The following is a 19,721-nucleotide window of genomic DNA, read 5'->3' as shown; positions in this document are numbered from 1 at the left end:
AAACAGTTCTGTCAAGGCTCAAGGAAATCTCCCCAATGTGCCTCCTTACCAGCTTGAGCATTTCTTGTACTCGCGGTTCTGATATCCACAGTTTCCAAACCTATCGCCTTTGGAATTCACATCCGAGAAACAGATTTTGGGAGCAACCTTTGCTTCTGCAAAGCAAACACATTGGGAAGCCAGGTTAGCAATCCAAGATTCAACTGGCACGCCCCACCCCCTTACCTTCCAAGGCCCCAAGTCCCGCCACCTTTGCAGCATGAGATACAATCCTCGACTCATAACCGCAATTGAGCTCAGATTTCTGTTGCTAAGTGAGGCTTTTGCTAAATGAGTTTTGTGACATGTTACGTGTCCTTTCTTGCCACAGTTGTTACATCTGCATTACAGCAGCAAAAAGCCGGTAAAGATTCTCCGTCACCCAGGTCATGGTGGCCCCAAAGGTGCTTTATTTTTCAAGAGGCCACTGGACTTTCTGTTTTCCTTTGAAGACATTTCGCTTCTCGTCCAACAATCTTCTTCAGCTCTGACAGGATGATGTGGAATAGAAGGATTTATATTCCTTGCAGACAGCTCTGGTCATTTGCGTCCTTTTAGCGGATCGTTGAGGCCGCTTGAAGGTTTATCTGTGTTCTTAGGGTCACCTGATTGGTGCAAATGGGTGTGGAGCCTTCTCAGAATTGCTAAAAGGACTATGTTGTAGACTGGAGACAGGTGATGTCCTATCCCTCCCCCTCTGTTGAGGGAGGGCTCCTCAATTTTGACATAGATGGCTTCTTCTTTAACCCAGCTGGTCATTTGCATCCTTTTAGAGGCTCATTAAGGCCACGTGGAGGTTTATCTGTGTCCTCAGGGTCATCTGAGTGGCGCTCCTGGTTGCTGAAGTCTGCAATTTTTTCCTCTGGAAATCCATTCCTACTCCCATTCCAAGGGTCTTTGTCCCAAATTGCATGGCTAAAAGTCTGTAGAGATTCTCAGCCATCCAGGTCATGGTTGTCTGCTACCAGCTGTCTTGCAAGGAATATAAATCCTTCCCTTCCCCACCATTCAGTCAGAGCTGAAGAAGCTTCTTGGAGGGGAAGTGAAACGTCTTTGAAAGAAAAAACAAGGAAGTCCAATTTCCTGAAAATCACCTTTGCGACAACCGTGACTGGGTGACTCAGGTAATCCTCCGGGTCACCTGAGTAGCTTTAATGGCTCCTGTAGTCTGCAATTTTTTTCTTTGGAAATCTATTGCTACTCCCTACCATTTGTAGGATGGGATGAACATCATGAAAAATTGAAAAATTGCAGACTACAGGAGTCATTTGCACTACTCAGGTGACCTGGAGGACACAGATAAACCTCCACGTGGCCTCAACGACCCTCTCAAAGGATGCCAATGACCAGCTGTCTGCAAGGAATATAAATCCTTCCATTCCCCACTATCCTGTCAGAGCTGAAGAAGCTTCTTGGACGAGAAGCAAAACGTCTTCAGAGGAAAAATAAAACAAGAAAGCCCAGTTGCCTCCTGAAAAAGAAAAAAGGCACCTTGGGGACCGATTAGCAGCAGTCAATCCAGACTCAGAGTCGTAATTCATCCCCGGCCAAACGCCAAAATGCTTTGGCTTTTTTGGCTCCAGCCATAATCTCCCTTACGTGGTCCAAAGATATTCTGGCACTGCAACTCATAATCCTGGCAAACGCCATCGTAACAGTAGGCCTTGTCTTGGTGGCAAGGGTGCCCGTTCTGGATAGTGACATCCTGCGGGCAGAAGGCCGAAGACCCATTACAGTACTCGGGGAGGTCGCACTCGCTGGCCCTCTCACGGCACACGGTGCCCTTGGAAAGATACTGGAGAGAGAAGAAGGGAAAAGGGGACACACACGTTTTGGTGTTTTGAGATCCATTATGGAAGTGGGTCTAAAGTTTGCCCTGGTGCCTTCCAGATAGGGTGGAATGGCAGTTCCGAGCATTCTGTGTTCACTATTTATCTGGGTATAGGATTGGATCGGATCAGATCAGATTGGATGGATCAGACAGGACAGGAACAAGGAATAGGATGAAAATAGAACAGAATAGAACAGAACAGAACAGAACAGAATGGAATAAAACAGAATAGAACAGAACAGAATGGAATGGAATAGAACAGAACAGAACAGAATAATATAGAACAGAATAGAACTGAATAAAATTAGAATAGAATAGAACAGAATAAAATAGAATAAAACAGAAAAGAACAGAATAATAATAGAACAGAATAGAACAGAACATGAACAGAACAAAACAGAATAATATAGAACAGAATGGAATAGAACAGAACAAAATAATAATAGAACAGAACAGAATAGAATAATAATAGAACAGAATAATATAGAACAGTGGAATAGAACAGAACAGAATAACAGTAGAACAGAATAGAACAGAACAAGAGCAAAACATAATAATAGAACAGAATAACATAGAACAGAACAGAACAGAATAATATAGAACAGAATGGAACAGAACAGGATAGAGTAATAATAGAACAGAACAGAATTGAATAATAATAGAACAGAATAATATAAAACAGAATGGAATAGAACAGAACAGAATAGTAGAACAGAATAGAACAGAACAAGAACAAAACAGAATAATAGAACAGAATAATATAGAACAGAACAGAACAAAATAAAATAGAATAGAATAAGAATAGAATAAGAATAGAAAAGAATAGAACAGAACAGAAACAAAAACACAAACAGAACAGAATAATATAGAACAGAATAGAAGTAATAATAAAAGGACATTATAAATAAAAGGACATTAGCGGACCTCGCCCGAGCGCGAGACAAACGCTGAAGAAAAAGAAGAAGAATAGAAGTTCTTACCTGACAATCTTTACAGCAATCTCCGTAGCCGCAGCCAGATCCTGAGCGAAGCCTGCAAGTTCCTGCCTCACAGCAAGGATCAGATTTACATTCCTGAAAAAGACGAAGACACCTACGAAGGTAGCAGCACACTTCCAGGCGCTTTCAGTCCTGTCTCCTAACCAAAAGGGGAAAGTCTGCTTTTTAGGTGCAGACAGGTAGATCTGTGAGTTCCTAGACACAAGTGTCCATGTGCAAATGAGGTTTTACTTTGATCCTGGCCTCATTCAACATTTTTGGGGAGCGTGGTCGCTGTATTCCTCATAACTCAACCATTAGATGGTTCTTCAAGATAAACTTAGCTCTTCAAGCACATATCATTGTCCATAGGCAGTTCCCAAGGTTTTCCTCTTGCCTTCTTGAAATTTCATTCACTTTTCAAGCTGGCCAGAATCTAAAACTGACCCTGGCCACCAAGATGTCTTTATGTGTGTTACTTACCTCCACTGACCCACAGTCACACTCTTCTCCTGCATCCACAAGCTTGTTGCCGCAGTATGGGATGCTGTAGGTCTCTTCAGGCCTGGGGATGTTGAGAAGGCAACTCCCGCCCTTGTTTAGGGTTAGCTTTTCAAAGTCTTCCTCGCTGCACGTGCTGAAATTCCTGGCACCTCTACAAAGAGGGTGAGATTTCAAAAACCCTTTAAGTTAAGCCAGTAAACACTCGGTTCCATTCAGTTGCCCGGACTCCCACCCCACAAAGGATTATGGGGTCATTAAAGGAAGAAGATGAGGGTTGATCCTCTACTTCCCTTTTGGAGACAAAAAAAGGGGCCTGCTAGGTTCATTAAGGAATCTGCTCGACCTGCGAACTTCAACTCCCAAGGAATCTGTTTGATCTTCCACCGCCAGGTGTCAAAATGCCTTTTGGAAAAATAGAATCGGGAGTGACTTACGATGCTCCAGAGTTCATAATACAGTTCCCCGTTTCACAGTGACAGTTTCTATCGTTGTCGTGGTTCATGCCCAGATTGTGGCCAAGCTCATGAGCGACGATGGATGCAAACGCCTGCAAGCTGGTGGGTCCAAACTACAAAACATCACAGAACAAAGAAGACGGCATGGATTCCTTTGTCGGGAGACTTGTGCGCCAAGAGTACTAGGCAAGGCGGCGTGGGGTTCGAGTTGTCTCTTGGCTGTCATTTCCCAGAAGATCACGGGCTGCCCTCTCCCCTCTTTGGAAGAGCTTTAGAGCTCCCGCTGCCTTAAGAAAGTTCAAAACATTCTCAAAGGTCCATCTCATCCTGGGCACCCTTTTTTTTTTTTGAACTATTACCATCTGGCAGACGGTACAGAATAATAATAAAAACAAGGACAAATAGGCTGAAAAACAGCTTCTATCCCAGGGTAGTAGCTCTTTTGAATTCTACTGTATAGCACGATATGAATGCAATTTCAGGGGTTTTCAATTCAATTGTACAGAATGTGAAGGATGTGTGTTTGTGTTTTATTTTCATAGTCATAATGTACACTGAAGATGGTATTTAATTCCATTGTATGAGGTGCAATGACAAGTAAAGTAAAGTAACAGTAAAGTAAAATAAAAGTAAAGTACAGTAAAAGTAAAGTCCAAAATAAAAGTAAAGTAAAGTGAAAGTGAAAGCGACAGTGAAAGTGAAAGTAAAAGTAAAAGTGAATGTAAATTTATTATTTTTGTGTCATGCCCCGGGTCATCACAACAACTTTCAGATTCGGGATTCCCCGGATGTGCCTGTTTACTACCCAAATTAAAAAAAAAGAACTTTTGAGAAGATGTCTGTCTCAGAGTTATTTGTTGGAGTGGAGGTTTTCTGGAATGCTGACACTCTCATACAACAACCGTCTTGTTTTGCAATGGAAATGTTGAGCTCAGTTGTGATCATAAGCGGAGGACAACCTCCCCTGCCCTTTCTGCCACAAGTCATCCAAGCTGTAATTTTATCTTTGACTTAATGGTGGTGCAGTGAATAGCCACTTACCACATTAATGCCTCCCGAGTGACTGTTGGAGCACACGGTGCCCACGTAAGCCATCCCAGCTGTGCCACCAAAACCCTTCCTCCTACAGTAGAGAGGAAAATAACCTACATTTGTTAATGACAATTAAGCATGAAGCATTACTTTTGTCTGAAAGCAAACGATTGTCCATTTATAACCCCATGCAATCATATTGGCCATCCATAATTATGACATCATCTGTAGTTATTTTCTTACTAGCCCAAAAGCAAAACGAATTCATCACCCACAGCCATTCTAACCAAAGGAAGAAGGAGGACTTGGTTTGCCACCTAAGAGATTAAGTCTCTCAGCTATCCCAAAAGTGCTTTTTTCAGGAGGCAGGTGGATTTCCTTGTTTTTTTTTCCTCTGAAGACATTTTGCTTCTCATCCAATAAGCTTCTTCAGCTCAGACAGGATAGTGGGGAATGGAAGGATTTGTATCCATATAAAAGGACCCTGAGGACACAGAGAAACCTCCAAGTGGCCTCAACGACCCTCTCAAAGGATGCAAATGACCAGCTGTCTGCAAGGAGTGTAAATCCTTCCCTTCCCCACCATCCTGTCAGAGCTGAAGAAGCTTCCTGGATGAGAAGCGAAACATCTTCAAAAGAAAAAATAAGAAATGTCCAGTTGTCTCCTGAAAAAGCACCTTTGGGACAACCGTGACCTGGATAAATGAAAATCTCTACAGGCTTTTAGCCACACAATTTCAGATGAACCCCCTTTAAATGGTGTTGGGAGTAGGAACGGATTTCCATAGGGAAAATTGCAGGCTACAGGAACCATTTGCACTACTCAGGTGACCCTGAAGACACAGATAAACCTCCCAAGTGGCCTCAACGACCCTCTCAAAGGATGCAAATGACCAGCTTTTCTGCAAGGAGCATAAAATCCTTTCCTTCCCCACCATCCAGTCAGAGCTGAAGAAGCTTCTTGGATGAGAAGCGAAACCTCTTCAGAAGAAAAACTAAGAAAGTCCCGTTGCCTCCTGAAAAAAACAACTTTGGGATAACCATGAACCCGGATGACTGAGAATCTCTACAGACTTAAAGCCTCTTGACTGTTATTGCCAGCCAAGAGATCTCCTTCAGCATTTTCCTCCATTTTGTAGATCGAATATGTGGCGTTGAAGATTTTTCAAGCCCAAAATGCTGAGACTCGATTACGAAGGAGATCTCTTGGCTGGCACGGAGAATGTTCCAACGCTTAATATCTTAGGTGGCAAACCAAGCCCTCGTTCTTCCTTTGGTTAGAACGGAGGTGGAGGATATATGTGTTTTGCTTTGGGGCCAGTAGGAAAAATCGCTACGGATGGTGTAACATCAACAGTTGCCAAAAACTACAGTGAAAAGAATAAAGGGATTAGAGCAGGGATGTCCAACCGTGGCAACTTTAAGAGACTTAAAGATGATTAAGGGATTGGTGGCTAAAACGTATAAAGAATGGTTGCTGGGATTGGGTGTATCTAATTACATGAAATAAGGACTAGGGGGACATGAGAGCAGTCTTCCAATATCTCAGGGGCTGCCCCAAAGAAGAGGGAGTCAAGCTGTCCTCCAAGGCCCCTGAGGGCAGGAGAAGAAGCAACGGATGGAAACTCCTCAAGGAGAGAAGCAACTTAGAACTAAGGAGGAATTTCCTGACAATTGGGACAGTTAATCAGTGGAACAACTTGCCTCCAGAAGTTGTAAATGCTCCAACACTGGAATTTTGTAAGAAGAGACTGGACAACCATTAGTCTGAAATAGGGTTTCCTGCCTGAGCAGGGGTTGGACTAGAAGACCTCCAAGGTCCCTTCCAATTCTGCTATTCTGTTCTGTTCTATTCTAGTCTAGTCTACTCTTCTTCGTTCCATTATTCTGTTCTGTTCTGTTCTGTTCTGTTCTATCCTATCCTATCCTATCCTATCCTATCCTATCCTATCCTATCCTATCCTATTCCATTCCATTCCAATTCTACTCTATTCTTCTTCATTCCATTATTCTATTCTATTCTATTCTATTCTATTCTATTCTACTCTATTCTATTCTATTCTATTCTATTCTATTCTATTCTATTCTATTCTATTCTACTCTACTCTACTCTACTCTACTCTACTCTACTCTACTCTTCTTCATTCCATTATTCTATTCTATTCCATTCTAATTCTACTCTATTCTTCTTCATTCCATTATTCTATTCTATTCTATTCTATTCTATTCTATTCTATTCTATTCTATTCTATTCTATTCTTTTCTATTCTATTCTGTCCTAGTCCTAGTCCTAGTCCTAGTCCTAGTCCTGTCCTGTCCTGTCCTACTCTACTCTACTCTACTCTACTCCACTCTATCTACTCTACTCAAGCATGTTGGCTTGGGAATTCTGGGAGTTGAAGTCCACAAATCTTAAAGTTGCCAAAGTTGGAATCTCTAGATTAGAGGGAGCGGCAGGATGTTGCCAAGGGAATCTGTCTACAGGAAAAGGTAGTCCTCAACTTAAACCATTTGGTTCGTGACCATTCCAAGTTCTAATAGCGCCGGAAAAAAGCGACTTACCACCAGCCCTCCCCCTTAAACAACGGTTGCAAGAACCACCATGGCCACGTGATCAAAATGGGGACGCTTGTACCACGGGCAACTATTTATGATGGCTGCAATGTCCCATGGTTGTGAGATCGCCATTGACAATCTTTCCAGCTGACCTTCGAACAAGCAGAGTCAAAGTGTGTGTGTGTGTCTGTGTTGGAGGGAGCCAGATTTGCTTAACTGCCAGATTCACCGCTGTAATATGGCTAGCAACTGTGGCAATAAAGACCGTAAAATTGGCCAGGACTCATTTAAACAGTTGTCAACTCATAATATATTTCTCTGGTCTTTAGAGTTGCCAACAGAAAGGGAGGAAGGAACAGTGCAGCCACTCACAAAACCGGAAGTGCATTCCATAAACGTTTTCAAAGATAGTAACTAGGTGACCGAAGTTTCTGCTGCGCAAAATTCTAACTGGAGCAGCCTGATTGATGACTCTGGGCTATGGATGGGTCCCATTGGAGGATATGAATTACGATCCACCCAGGGGGTGGGGGGAAAACCAGGGTCAAGGGTGACAATGAATGATGTGTCTCAGAGTCAGCTAACGGTCAGGATTCTGGCAATGACCCCCATTTAAATCATGAGTCTTGAGCCAAACTTCCAAAACTCAAAAAGGATTTATTGGGAGTTTATATGTCCGGCACTGCCTGGGTGTAGCTGTGATGACCCGGGGTGTGGAACAAAAGCAACAAAATCACAAAAATAGGTAAAAGCCCTTTAATACCTCTAACTTGGCCCCCGAGGTCCAGTTATCATCGGCTGGAGAAAAAACTCTCCCAAAAACAGTTTTCAAAGGGAAGAAATTCCATCCAAACCCCAAAGTACATCTAAATTATAAACCGAAACCAACACAAACCACAGCTGCAGTAATTAACGAGACAGGGCAGGATAAGGGATTGAAGACATCAAAAGATAACGAAACACACACACTTGGGAGGATGCCAGAACTCAAATAAGACTTGACAAACCAGAAGAGTTTCATGCTTTGCTTCCAGCAACTTTGCCGTGCGCAGTTTGCCCTTTTAAACAGTCTTCCCAGCTGCAGCCAATGAAGGGGATCAGAGCCCTTTCCTCTCCCATAAACCATGCAACTCACGTTGCTCCCTTATCCATTCCTCCCTGCATCCCCTAGGATGAAGAGGGGGTGGGCCTGGGTCTTCCTCTGATTGCCCAACCAGACTTTGCCCTTCCCCAGTTTCCTCCACAGCCACCGGAGCCACACTCCCACTCCCTGTCAGCTGTTCCATCTCTCCCTTGGAATCAGATTCCAACACGGCATGACAGTAGCCAACTCTGAGGCACATCATTCATTGTCACCCCTGGTTTTCCCCCACCCCCTGGGTTTATTGTAATCCATATTCTCCAATGGGACACATCCATAGCCCAGAGTCATCAATCATGCTCTCCAGTTAGAATTTTGCAAGGCAGGAACTTTGGTCACCTAGAAACTACCTTTGAAAACATTTCTGGAATGCAGTTTTGGTTTGCAAGCAGCTGCACTGCTCCCCCCTCCCCTTTCTGTTTTGGTTTGCAAGCAGCTGAACTGCTCCCCCCTTCCCTTTCTGTTGGCAATTCTAAAAAGACCAGAGGAATTATTTTATGAGTTGACAACTGTCTTGCTTAACGGGAATTCTGGCCCGAACTGTGGTCGGAAGTCATGGACTACCTTGTCAGGCTTTTGTGAGTGTGTGGCCTCCTTGCCCAGAAGAAAGGGGGGTGCCCAGATCTTACAGAACAAGCTGGGCGCTGTCGTGCCGTCGGCGGGGAACCAGTTCCCTCTCCCTCCACTGCACGAAATTGGACAGGACATCTCCGGCGCCTCCTTCCATCCGGATCTTGTTTTCCGACGTCCAGATCTCCAGGCCGACCAACACGATGCGGATGTTCAGCATGATGTAGATCTGGAAAAGGACAGAGAGGATGGTGGAAGAGGGAACCACACAGAGGCTGGGCGTGGCCTTCGTTAAAGAAGGCCTTAAAATGGAAGAAGATGATAAAACGCTTCTGTGATATTGCCCAGAAAAAAAAAAACAGCAGCGCATTTATAAAGTCACTAGAGGCCAAGACGCCTCTTTTCAAAATAACAGTCAGTCTTATTTTGAAAAGAGGCGTCTTGGCCTCTAGTGACTTTATAAATACACTGTTTTTTTTTTCTTGGCAATATCATAGAAGCGTTTTATCACCTTCTTTAATTACCTATTTTATACGACCGATGGATGCTCAGCGCCCCTGAATACCTCAGGAGCAGCTGAGTGAATTTGTAGTGAATGCTCTAGTCTAGTGACGAGAAGGACCAGGGGAGACACGAGAGCAGACTTCCAATATTTGAGGGTCTACCAGAGAGGAGGGGGTCAAGCTATTTTCCCATTGTATATGGTCTCAAGTGACCCCAGTGGGCAGGGTAATTACTAAGTACATTTATAAATATTTAATAGATTTAAAAAATAATAATTTCCTCCACACTTTATTAGGGGAAGGACACACCTCTTGGTCAACAGATTTGACCTTCTGCGCATTTGCCATGAATTTCTTCCACTTACACTATCCAGAAAGTTTGCCAGCTGCACCATCTCTTCTCTGACTGCCGTCTTATTCTGGCCTAACAAATTGTACTGTTGAGAAAAAGCAAAAGAAAGAAAAATTAAATTAAAATAGGTTGGGGCGCACATCATCATGTCAGCCGGGGGATCTGTCAAAGGCATTAAAACTTTGGGCAGGATTGCAAGCCAAATCCCCTTTAGGTCAGCCAGCAACTGCCTTGGTGACCCAGAGACTCAGTGCAACTTGATTGAGGACAATGAAAATCTTATAAAAACTTGTAACAATTTTCTCAGATAGATAGCTAGACTGACAGACAGGTGAGAGAGAGAGACAGAGACAGAAAGATGGACAGACAGACAGTCATGTAGGTAGGTGGGTAGGTAGATAGATAGATAGGTAGGCAGGTGGGTAGGTAGGTGGGTAGGTAGATATATAGATGGGTAGGTGGCTAGGTAGGTAGATAGGTAGATAGGATGGTAGATAGGTAGATAGGTAGTCAGGTGGGTAGGTAGGTGGGTAGATAGGTAGGCAGGCAGGTAGGTAGGTAGGCAGGTGGGTATATAGGTGGGTATATAGGTATGCAGGTGGATAGGTAGGTGGTTAGTAGGTAGGTAGGTGTGTAGGTGGGTAGGTAGGTGGATAGATAGATAATGGTGATGATGATGAAGAGAAAATATAGATCGGTAGGTAGGTAGATAGGTAGGTAGATACGTATATAGATAATGATGAAGATATAGATAGGTAGGTAGTAGGTATGTAGGTAGATAGATAATGATGAAAAAGGAAGGAAGGAAGGAAGGAAGGAAGGAAGGAAGGAAGGAAGGAAGGAAGGAAGGAAGGAAGGAAGGAAGGAAGGAAGGAAGGAAGGAAGGAAGGAAGGAAGGAAGATGGATAGATAGATAGATAGATAGATAGATAGATAGATAGATAGATAGATGATAGATAGATAGGTAGATAGAAAGACAGACAGAGACAGAGAGACAGAGACAGAGAGTCAGACAGACAGACAGACACAAGCATCATACCCTTTCTTTGTCTACGACAATGAAGAGCTCCACATATCTCGTCTGTTGAAGAACGCTTCTCTTCCTCTACCGAAAGAAAGGAAAAAAAATCCACAGTGGTTCATAATAAACCGACGGTTCTGTCCTGATTCTCCAGCTCAAAACAGAACCAGGCCATACTACACAACATTCTCCTTCGACACTGCTACTTCAGATAAGAATTTCTAGTATGACCTGTAAACCCAAGAGCAAAATGTCTAGGGTGCTCTTTAGATTTCGTCATATGTTTCTGAGTCTCATGAACCAAAACTAGAATGGCGCTTTAAGAGGAGGAGGACACGGTTTTATTCAAGGGGGAATCAGCGATATCAAAATGGCAGAGGCAATTGAACACACCCTGCCCCTTTTTAATTTGCATGTCAAGTGTCGGGATCAAAGCAAATATCTGGTCGACACAAAAATCTTGACTAATAAAGGAGAATATTTGTATCTCGGGTCCTGGGCGCTCTCTGAGCTTGCTTGTTTTCTTGAAGACATTTCCTTACCCAACTAGGTAACCTCATCAGAGCTAGAAGGGAATTAGGTTTGCAGGGAGGAGCAGGAAGAGGAGGAGGAGGAGGAAGAAGAGGAGGAGGAGCATAAGGGAGAGGAGGAGTGTGGGGTCCTTGGTGCTCTCTGAACTTGGTCATTTCTTGCAGACGTTTCATTACCCAACTAGGTAACTTCATCAGTGCTAGAAGGGAATTGGGCTTGCATAGTGCAGGAAAAGAAGGAGATGGGAGGAGGAGGAGGAGGAGGAGGAGGAGGACGAGGAGGAGGAGGAGGACGAGGAGGAGGAGGACGAGGAGGACGAGGACTATGGGGTCCTTGGTGCTCTCTGAACTTGGTCATTTCTTGCAGACATTTCATTACCCAACTAGGTAACTTCATCAGTGCTAGTGATGATGTTACCTTGTTTGGGCAATGAAACGTCTAAAAGAAAACAAGCAAACTTAGAGAGCTTGACACTTGTAAGTCCAAAATCTGCCTGTTACGTACAGTGCTTTCTAGATATTTTCTCCATACGCAGATGTATTGATACTAGTACTTACTGATGTATTTGTTTTTCCTTTTTCTCTTCAATTTAACCAAGAGAGCAATTTAAAATAAATAAATAAATGACAGCCCCATGCCTTCCAAGAGCAAACCGTACACAACAAAACCCTTTCCGAAGGGCACCTACTCTCGCCATTTGAGATGCATTCTGATGGCGCCGAACATCTCCGCTTTCCCGCTTCCTGTCCGGATGAGAGACGCCGCAGTTCCCGGGCGCTTTCTTCACGTTCTCCATCCGGTAAACAGCATGGCGCAAGGTGTCGTTGATGGGCTCAACTCCATAGGGGATGTCCTGGATCTGCACCAAGCCCCTGGCAATGACAGCAACGGAGGCATCAGCCTCATCTCCCAAGCGAGAGGGAGGAAGCCCAGGGGGTGGGCTTCAAAAAATTTCAGCAAGGGGTTCTCTGCCCAGTGGCTGGGTGGGCGTGGCCTAGTCAGCCTCCTGCACCATGGCCGGGAGGGGAACATTTTTGCCCTCCCTGGGTTCCGGAGGGTTTCCTCGAGCCTCCAGGAAGGCAAAAACTGTTTCCCTCGGACTCCAGAGGCTTTCCTCGAGCCTCCAGGAAAGCGAAAACCATTTCCCCCGGACTCCGGAGGCTTTCCTCAAGCTTCCAGGAAAGCGAAAACCATTTCCCCCGGACTCCGGAGGCTTTCCTCGAGCCTCCAGGAAGGCGACAACGGTTTCCCCTGGACTCCGGAGGTTTTCCTCGAGACTCCAGGAAGGCGAAAACGGTTCCCCCCTGGACTCTGGAGGCTATCCTCGAGCCTCCAGAAAAGCAAAAACCATTTCCCCTGGACTCCAGAGGCTTTCCTCGAGCCTCCAGGAAAGCGAAAACCGTTTCCCCCAGACTCCGGAGGCTTTCCTCAAGCTTCCAGGAAGGTGAAAACCATTTCCCCGGACTCCGGAGGCTATCCTCGAGACTCCAGGAAGGCAAAAACCATTTCCCGCGGACTCCGGAGATTTTCCTCGAGACTCCAGGAAGGCAAAAACGGTTTCCCCCAGACTCCGGAGGCTATCCTCGAGACTCTAGGAAGGCAAAAACCGTTTCCCCGGACTCCGGAGACTTTCCTCGAGCCTCCAGGTAGGCGAAAACCGTTTCCCACAGACTCCGGAGGCTTTCCTCAAGCCTCTGGGAGGGTAAAAATGGCCTCCCTGGGCTCTGGAGGCTCTCTGGCTTCAGCCTGATTTAACACGAGCAACTGATTGACAGTTGGATCAGCTGTTCCAGGCTGCGGGGATCGCCACTGCTTATCGCCGCTGTTGCTGCCCATTGCTGCCGCCACCTATCGCCGCTTCTTCATGCCCCATTTTCGGCCTCTGTGAGCCCCGTTTTCAGCCTCCACACGTCCCGTTTCCAGGCAGCAGTGCTGCCACTTGGAACGGGCCAAAAACACGATGCGCGAAAGCCAAAAATGAGACGCGCAGAGGCAGCAATAGACGGCGGCAATCCCCGCAGCCTGGAACAGCTGATCATTGGTATTCTGGGCAGCCGATCCAACTGCCAATCAGCTGCTCGTGCTAAATCAGGCTGAAGCTGACCAGGCTGTTTCCTGTTTGCTGCAAGGAGGCAAATTGCTGGGAGACAGAGGCAGAGTTATTTTTTTTCTTGTTTTCCTCCCCTAAAGCTAGGTGTGTCTTATAGTCTGGGGTATCTTATAGTGCAAAAAATACAGTACTTTATTCTGGAACCTAAACCAGCTTCTGTCACATTCATCAACACCTGATATTTGCGCCATTCTGGTCTGTCCCGGACTATCCACCCCAAATCCAGATCCAAGGCATAAAAGTAAAAGAACGGAGTAGATGCCAAGGTTGACTCCCTTCCCCAGTCAACCAAGGGTTTTTTTGAAAGGGGAGGCGGGCTCAAAGCTGTAATTCACTTCTGGACCAATGCTTGTCAGCTTCTTCCCTACCAAACAAGTCCAACAGGTGCCTTGGTTACCTGAGCCCGAAGCAGGTGCTGATTGCAACTATAGACCTTGAGTCGCCTTCGACATATCCCTGGTAGTGGCAGTGGTTCTAAACGGGGAAGAAAGGAATAAAAACTAAGCAGAAGACCACATCAGCAATTTAATCCTGATATACAGTCCCTTGATGGTCCCTGAGACCCAGAAGCTGTTAGGGGGGATGAGGAATTACAGCCCCTTTATGACTTGTGGGCTGGCTCAGGAATTCTGGGAATTAAAATCCACACATCGTAAAAAGGGCCACGATTCCTCATCCCTGGTTTTTAAGGCATGAAGGACTCTGCTTTTTGATTTAACACTTTGGGGTTGACTTTAAATAAGTTACAACTGAGTACCTACAGCAGGGCTCTTCTAACTTTGACAGCTTGAAGACGTGCGGACTTCAACTCCCAGAATTCCTCCTCCAGTCATGTGAGCTCAGGAATTCTGGGAGTTGAAGTCCAGAAGTCTTCAAGCTGTCAAGGTTGGAGACCCTTGACCTAAAGAAAGGTACTCTCGCTTGTCCATACCTCCATGGTGAAATGAGATTTAAGAAGGGAGGAGGACTGTCGGAGATTATCTATGCAGAAAGATATAAAGAGGGACTTTATTTAAGGATTTCTGGCTTGCACTCTGGGGGAAAGGAGTGCCGCCTTCCTAAAGTTGAAAGCAAATAAACATCGCCATCGTTTAGTACAGTCTTAAACCTTGCCAATTCCTGCCAGCTAATTCCAGCCAAGTGGACTGATTATATAAACTTCTGAACTCACAGCAACAAGAACCCCGGGCTGCGCACTCATCTGCAGCAACTACCGTGGCACTAGCTGAAATACAAGAGTGGGGCACGACATGTCAAAAACGGCGTTGAATTCATAAATAAATGTACAGCCTTCCTGTAAGGAGAAGAACTGGCCCCTCTTAAAAGCCAGAACGTGGTTGAATCACAGTCTCCATGCACCAGGTGGGGCAGCCTGTTGTGTGGCACACGTTCCAAAGAGAGAGAGAGAGAGAGAGACAGAGGGAGACAGAGACACACAGAGAGAGAGAGAGAGAGAGAAAGAGAGAGAGAAACAGAGACAGAGGGAGGGAGAGAGAAAGGGAGGGAGGGAGGGAGAGGGAGAGGAGGGAGGGGAGGGAGGGAGGAGAGAAAGAAGGAAAGAAAGAAAGAAAGAAAGAAAGAAAGAAAGAAAGAAAGAAAGAAAGAAAGAAAGAAAGAAAGAAAGAAAGAAAGAGAGAGTGAGAGAGAGAGAGACAGAGAAAGAGAGAGAGAGAGAAACAGAGACAGAGTGATAGTCAGAGAGAGAGAGGGAGAGAGTGAGAAAGGGAGGGAGAGGGAGGGAGGGAGGGAGGGAGGGAGAAAGAAAGAAAGAAAGAAAGAAAGAAAGAAAGAAAGAAAGAAAGAAAGAAAGAGAAAGAGAGAGAGAGAGACAGAGAAAGAGAGAGAGAGAAACAGAGACAGAGTGATAGTCAGAGAGGGAGAGAGGGAGAAAGGGAGGGAGAGGGAGGGAGGGAAGGAGAAAGAAAGAAAGAAAGAAAGAAAGAAAGAAAGAAAGAAAGAAAGAAAGAAAGAAAGAAAAGTGTGAGAGAGAGACAGAGAAAGAGAGAGAGAGAGAAACAGAGACAGAGAGATAGTCAGAGAGAGAGAGGGAGAGAGGGAGAAAGGGAGGGAGAGGGAGGGAGGGAGAAAGAAGAAAGAAAGAAAGAAAGAGAAAGAGTGAGAGAGAGAAAGAGAGAGAAAAGGAGAGAGCAGAGAAAGAGAGAGTGGAGATAGGAAAAGAGAGGGAGGGAGAGGGAGAGGGAGAGAGAGAGAGGGATGCAGAGTAAGTGAGAAAGATAGAAAGAGAAAGAGAGAGTGTGTGAGAGAGAAAGAGAGAAGAGGAGGAGGAAGGGAGGGAGAGAGAGCTAGAGAGTGAGTGAGAGAGATGTTTGTGAGTATGTGTATGAGAGAGAGAGAGAGAAAAAAGAGAGAGAGTGGAGAGAGAAAGAGAGAGAGAGAAAGAGAAAGACAAAGGGAGGGAGAAAGATAGAAAGACAGTGTGAGAGAGAGAAAGAGAGAGAGAGAGAGAAAACACCCCCACTCATGATCCTTGCTAGTTCTTGAGGTATCAACACTCTTAACTCGGTCCAATTAATCATTTGCCAGCGCATGAATTACATTTGTGGAATTTGTTCCTACCAAAAATCTTGGGCGAGGTTCCTGGAACAGCACCAGAAATTGGCAGGGGAATTTATGACACACAAGGGACATATATTGTAACACCTGGATTGAATTCATTGAATTAATCTGAAACTCCAATTCGTGAAGCTTTTCTCGCATTCTTCTCCACCCACTTCTTTGTCCTGGATCTACTGTGGTTTTTGTCCGTACAGGTAAAAGTCAACATACGGGTTCAACGGGCACCAGTCAGTCGTTAAGCGAGACGTGTCTGATTTTATGACCTTTTTTGACCCTGTGCACCCTTGTCCCCTCATCCTTAAATATATGCAAGACAAGATCAAATTCTTTCCCCCTGAATTTCTTTTATATTCTCTACTACAGCGTTTCTTAAGTCGCTCTCTTAACAAACTGAAAGTAGAAGCAGAAGGAAAAAAATCCCTCTCTTTGCACACGTATATAAGGGACGTGGTTGGCTCAGTGGCTAAGACGCTGAGCTTGTTGATAAGAAAGGTCAGCAGTTCAGCGGTTCAAATCCCCAGCGCTGCGTAATGGAGTGAGCTCCCGTCCCTTGTCCCAGCTTCTGCCAACCGAGCAGTTCGAAAGCATGTAAAAAAAAAAATGCGAATAGAAAAATAGGGACCATGTTGGTGGGAAGGTAACAGCGTTCTATGCGCCTTCGAAGGCGTTTAGTCCTGCCGGCCACATGACCACGGAGACGTCTTCGGACAGCGCTGGCTCTTCTTCGGCTTTGAAATGGAGAGGAGCACCGCCCCGTAGAGCCGGAAACGATGAGCACAGAGGTGCATTGGGGAACCGTCATGCGCGCACACGCACTCAATGCCTCTCCCCACAGACCGAAAGAGGGACTACAAAGTAAGTGTAGAGAAAGCCCCACCACTAACCTTCCTTCTGTCCTCATCCCCAAGGCTGACAGGCCATCTTCCCCCTCAGCCAGAGCCAATTCTTGGAAACCATTTTTCTTTTAAAACTTATCAACCCTCAGAGAAAAATACACAACACACCCGAAGATCTGGAGTTTCTGTTTTCAGATTTCCACTTTCATCGTAGGTGTAAATTGTGAAGTCTTGGGACACCAGATCTCTAAAAGGATGGAGGAGGGAAAGGTATGAATGCCAAACAAAAATGCTTTTTTAAAAAATCAAAATAAGAGAAATGTGAGCTAAAGGACAACAACAACATCAAAAAAGCCAAAGCAACGAGAGATTCAACCTGGAAATAAGGAGGAATTTTCTGACAGTGAGAGCAATCAACCTATGGAACAGAAGTTGCCCTCGGAGGCTGTGGGAGCGCCATCATTTGAGACTTTCAAGAAGAGACTGGGCTGCTATCTGTCAGAAATGGTGAAGGGTCTTCTGCTTGGGCGGGGGGTTGGACTAGATGACCTACAAGGTTCCCTTCCGACTCTGTTCATCAGTTAAAAAAAAAAAAAACCTGACCAAACCTCAACCACAGCCAAAGAATTTGTGAGGGAACAAATGGACCTTTACTCTCCAACTAAACCTCTGGCTTTTTCTATCACCTATAACTTTTTACATAAAGAGCACTATGGGATAACGGTTGAGCGGGGGGAAATAAAATAAGACTTAGGAACAGGGTAAGCTGCAGTTGGAAGCATATCAATAGGTTCATTGAAAATATGAAGAGAAGAGAAGAGAAGAGAAGAGAATAGTTGGAAGGGACCTTGGAGGTCTTCTAGTCCAACCCCCTGCTTAGGCAGGAAACCCTACACCACTTCAGACAAAGGGTTATCTAGTTGTTTTTCAAAAACTTCAAGTGTTGGAGCATCCACAACTTCTGGAGGCAAGTTGTTCCAACTAATTAATTGTTCTCACTGTCAGGAAATTTATCCTTAGTTCTAGGTTGCTTCTCTCCTTGATTAGTTTCCACTCATTGCTTCTTGTCCTGCCCTCAGGGGCTTTGGAGACTAGCTTGACTCCCTCTTCTTTGGGGCAGCCCCTGAGATATTGGAACACTGCTTTCGCTCCTCTTTATTCCCTATGGGAGGGGTCATTCACCGTCTACCTGTGGCTTTACTCCTGAGTCGGCCCTTGTTCCTTAGCTGTTTCCCTCTTCTGGCAGCTCTGTACATGCGCACGCTGGGAACAGGCTCCAGCTGTTCTTCTTCCCCATTGATGTCCAACTCTAAAGGCAGCTGATAACTGTCAGACGGCCCTGGCCCCATCTCTGCCTCCGACGCAGAGTACTCGTCAGAGTCTTCCCCAGACCCCAGGATGTTCCTCCCCAGCCTCCTCACTATCTGAATCTGCCACCAGTGTGGCGGGCCACAACAGAAGAAGACACTTCGCTTCTCGTCCAAGAAGCTTCATCAACTGTGACTTCTTGGATGAGAAGCAAAACATCTTCTTCCTTAAGGAAAAAAGAACAATCCAGCACCTTTGAGACTACTATGACCTGGATGACTGAGAATCGCCACAGACATACAGCCAGAACGAAATCACTTACTTGTGCCTTCTTAAATGAATGGTATATGGTTTTCCTTCAACTGTGACCCTGAATGATAACTGGTCCTGAAAACATAGAGGGAGAAAGCAATATTAGCGGGTGTTTCAATCTTACTTAGTGACCCCGTCCCAAACTAATGAACAGTGGGAGTCAAGCAGCAATATTTAATAAATATTTCATGCCTCCTTTTACATACATACATACATACATACATACATACATATATATATAGTGGGGAGGGGTGCTTCATACATCTCATGTGGTTTTTATATTTAACCTTTTATATAATGCTTTCCTTTTTCATCTTTATTATATTCTGTTTTCCAGTTTGTGTTGTGGCCAGTCGGCCGCCGGCCCCACCAGCAGCCAAATCAGGGGAGGAGACAGTGAGAGAGTCAGGTCAAGGCAACATGATCAAGGCAACATGAGAGCTACAAGGGCGAATAGGAAATGGAGGTGTCAGAGAGAGAGAGAGAGAGAGAGAGAGAGAGAGAGAGAGACAGGGACAGAGGCGGACCCTGGGCTGTCCGTCAGCCCTCAGATGGAGAATCAACAGGCCCCAGGTCTGGAGGTGGCTGATGAGGAAGAGGAGGAACAGCTGGCTCCAGTGCCTGAAACAGAGATGCGCAGAAGGAGAGGAGAGGAAAGCAGTGGAAATCTATGGGCCGGTCCTTGGGATGGAAGAGCCATTGCTGCTAGCAAGGCCCCACCTTAGCTCTGGGGATAAAAGGCAGGGGCAGAGATGAATATATGTGGCAGACATCTCCTTGCTGGACGGACTTGTTTACCTGGAGAGAGAGAGAGAGAGAGAGAGGGAGGGAGAGAGAGATGGACTCAGAGCCTGGGCCGTCCATCAGCCCTCAGATGGAGAGTCAACAGCACCCAGGTCTGGAGGTGGCTGATGAGGAAGAGGAGGAACAGCTGGCTCCAGTGCCTGAAACACAGATGCGCAGAAGGAGAGGAGAGGAGAGCAGTGGAAATCTATGGGCCGGTCCTTGGGATGGAAGAGCCACTGCTGCTACCAAGGCCCCACCTTAGCTCTGGGGATAAAAAAGG

At 45.5% G+C, this 19,721-nt stretch overlaps 1 protein-coding gene across 2 annotated transcripts in view; it reads right to left on the bottom strand.

Annotated features, from left to right (window-relative positions):
• The window catches only part of ADAM9 (ADAM metallopeptidase domain 9), a 46,092-nt gene that overhangs the window by 12,679 nt on the left and 13,692 nt on the right, over positions 1–19,721 (bottom strand). For both annotated transcript variants that reach the window (XM_026715226.2, XM_087938828.1), the window contains 13 exons: positions 18,666–18,730; positions 17,204–17,282; positions 14,020–14,096; positions 12,201–12,384; positions 11,000–11,065; positions 9,974–10,045; positions 9,165–9,334; positions 4,848–4,929; positions 3,786–3,919; positions 3,331–3,502; positions 2,851–2,943; positions 1,639–1,834; positions 50–155 (listed from right to left, as the gene is read on the bottom strand). In XM_026715226.2, the coding sequence (XP_026571011.2) occupies positions 50–155; positions 1,639–1,834; positions 2,851–2,943; positions 3,331–3,502; positions 3,786–3,919; positions 4,848–4,929; positions 9,165–9,334; positions 9,974–10,045; positions 11,000–11,065; positions 12,201–12,384; positions 14,020–14,096; positions 17,204–17,282; positions 18,666–18,730 (1,496 nt within the window). The remainder of the gene's footprint in view (positions 1–49; positions 156–1,638; positions 1,835–2,850; positions 2,944–3,330; positions 3,503–3,785; positions 3,920–4,847; positions 4,930–9,164; positions 9,335–9,973; positions 10,046–10,999; positions 11,066–12,200; positions 12,385–14,019; positions 14,097–17,203; positions 17,283–18,665; positions 18,731–19,721) is intronic.

The sequence above is a fragment of the Pseudonaja textilis genome, chromosome 9 (assembly GCF_049901715.1).
Source record: "Pseudonaja textilis isolate UNSWEBS1 chromosome 9, rPseTex1.2, whole genome shotgun sequence".
NCBI classification, from domain to species: domain Eukaryota; kingdom Metazoa; phylum Chordata; class Lepidosauria; order Squamata; family Elapidae; genus Pseudonaja; species Pseudonaja textilis.
This window is presented reverse-complemented; position numbering and strand designations above follow the sequence as displayed.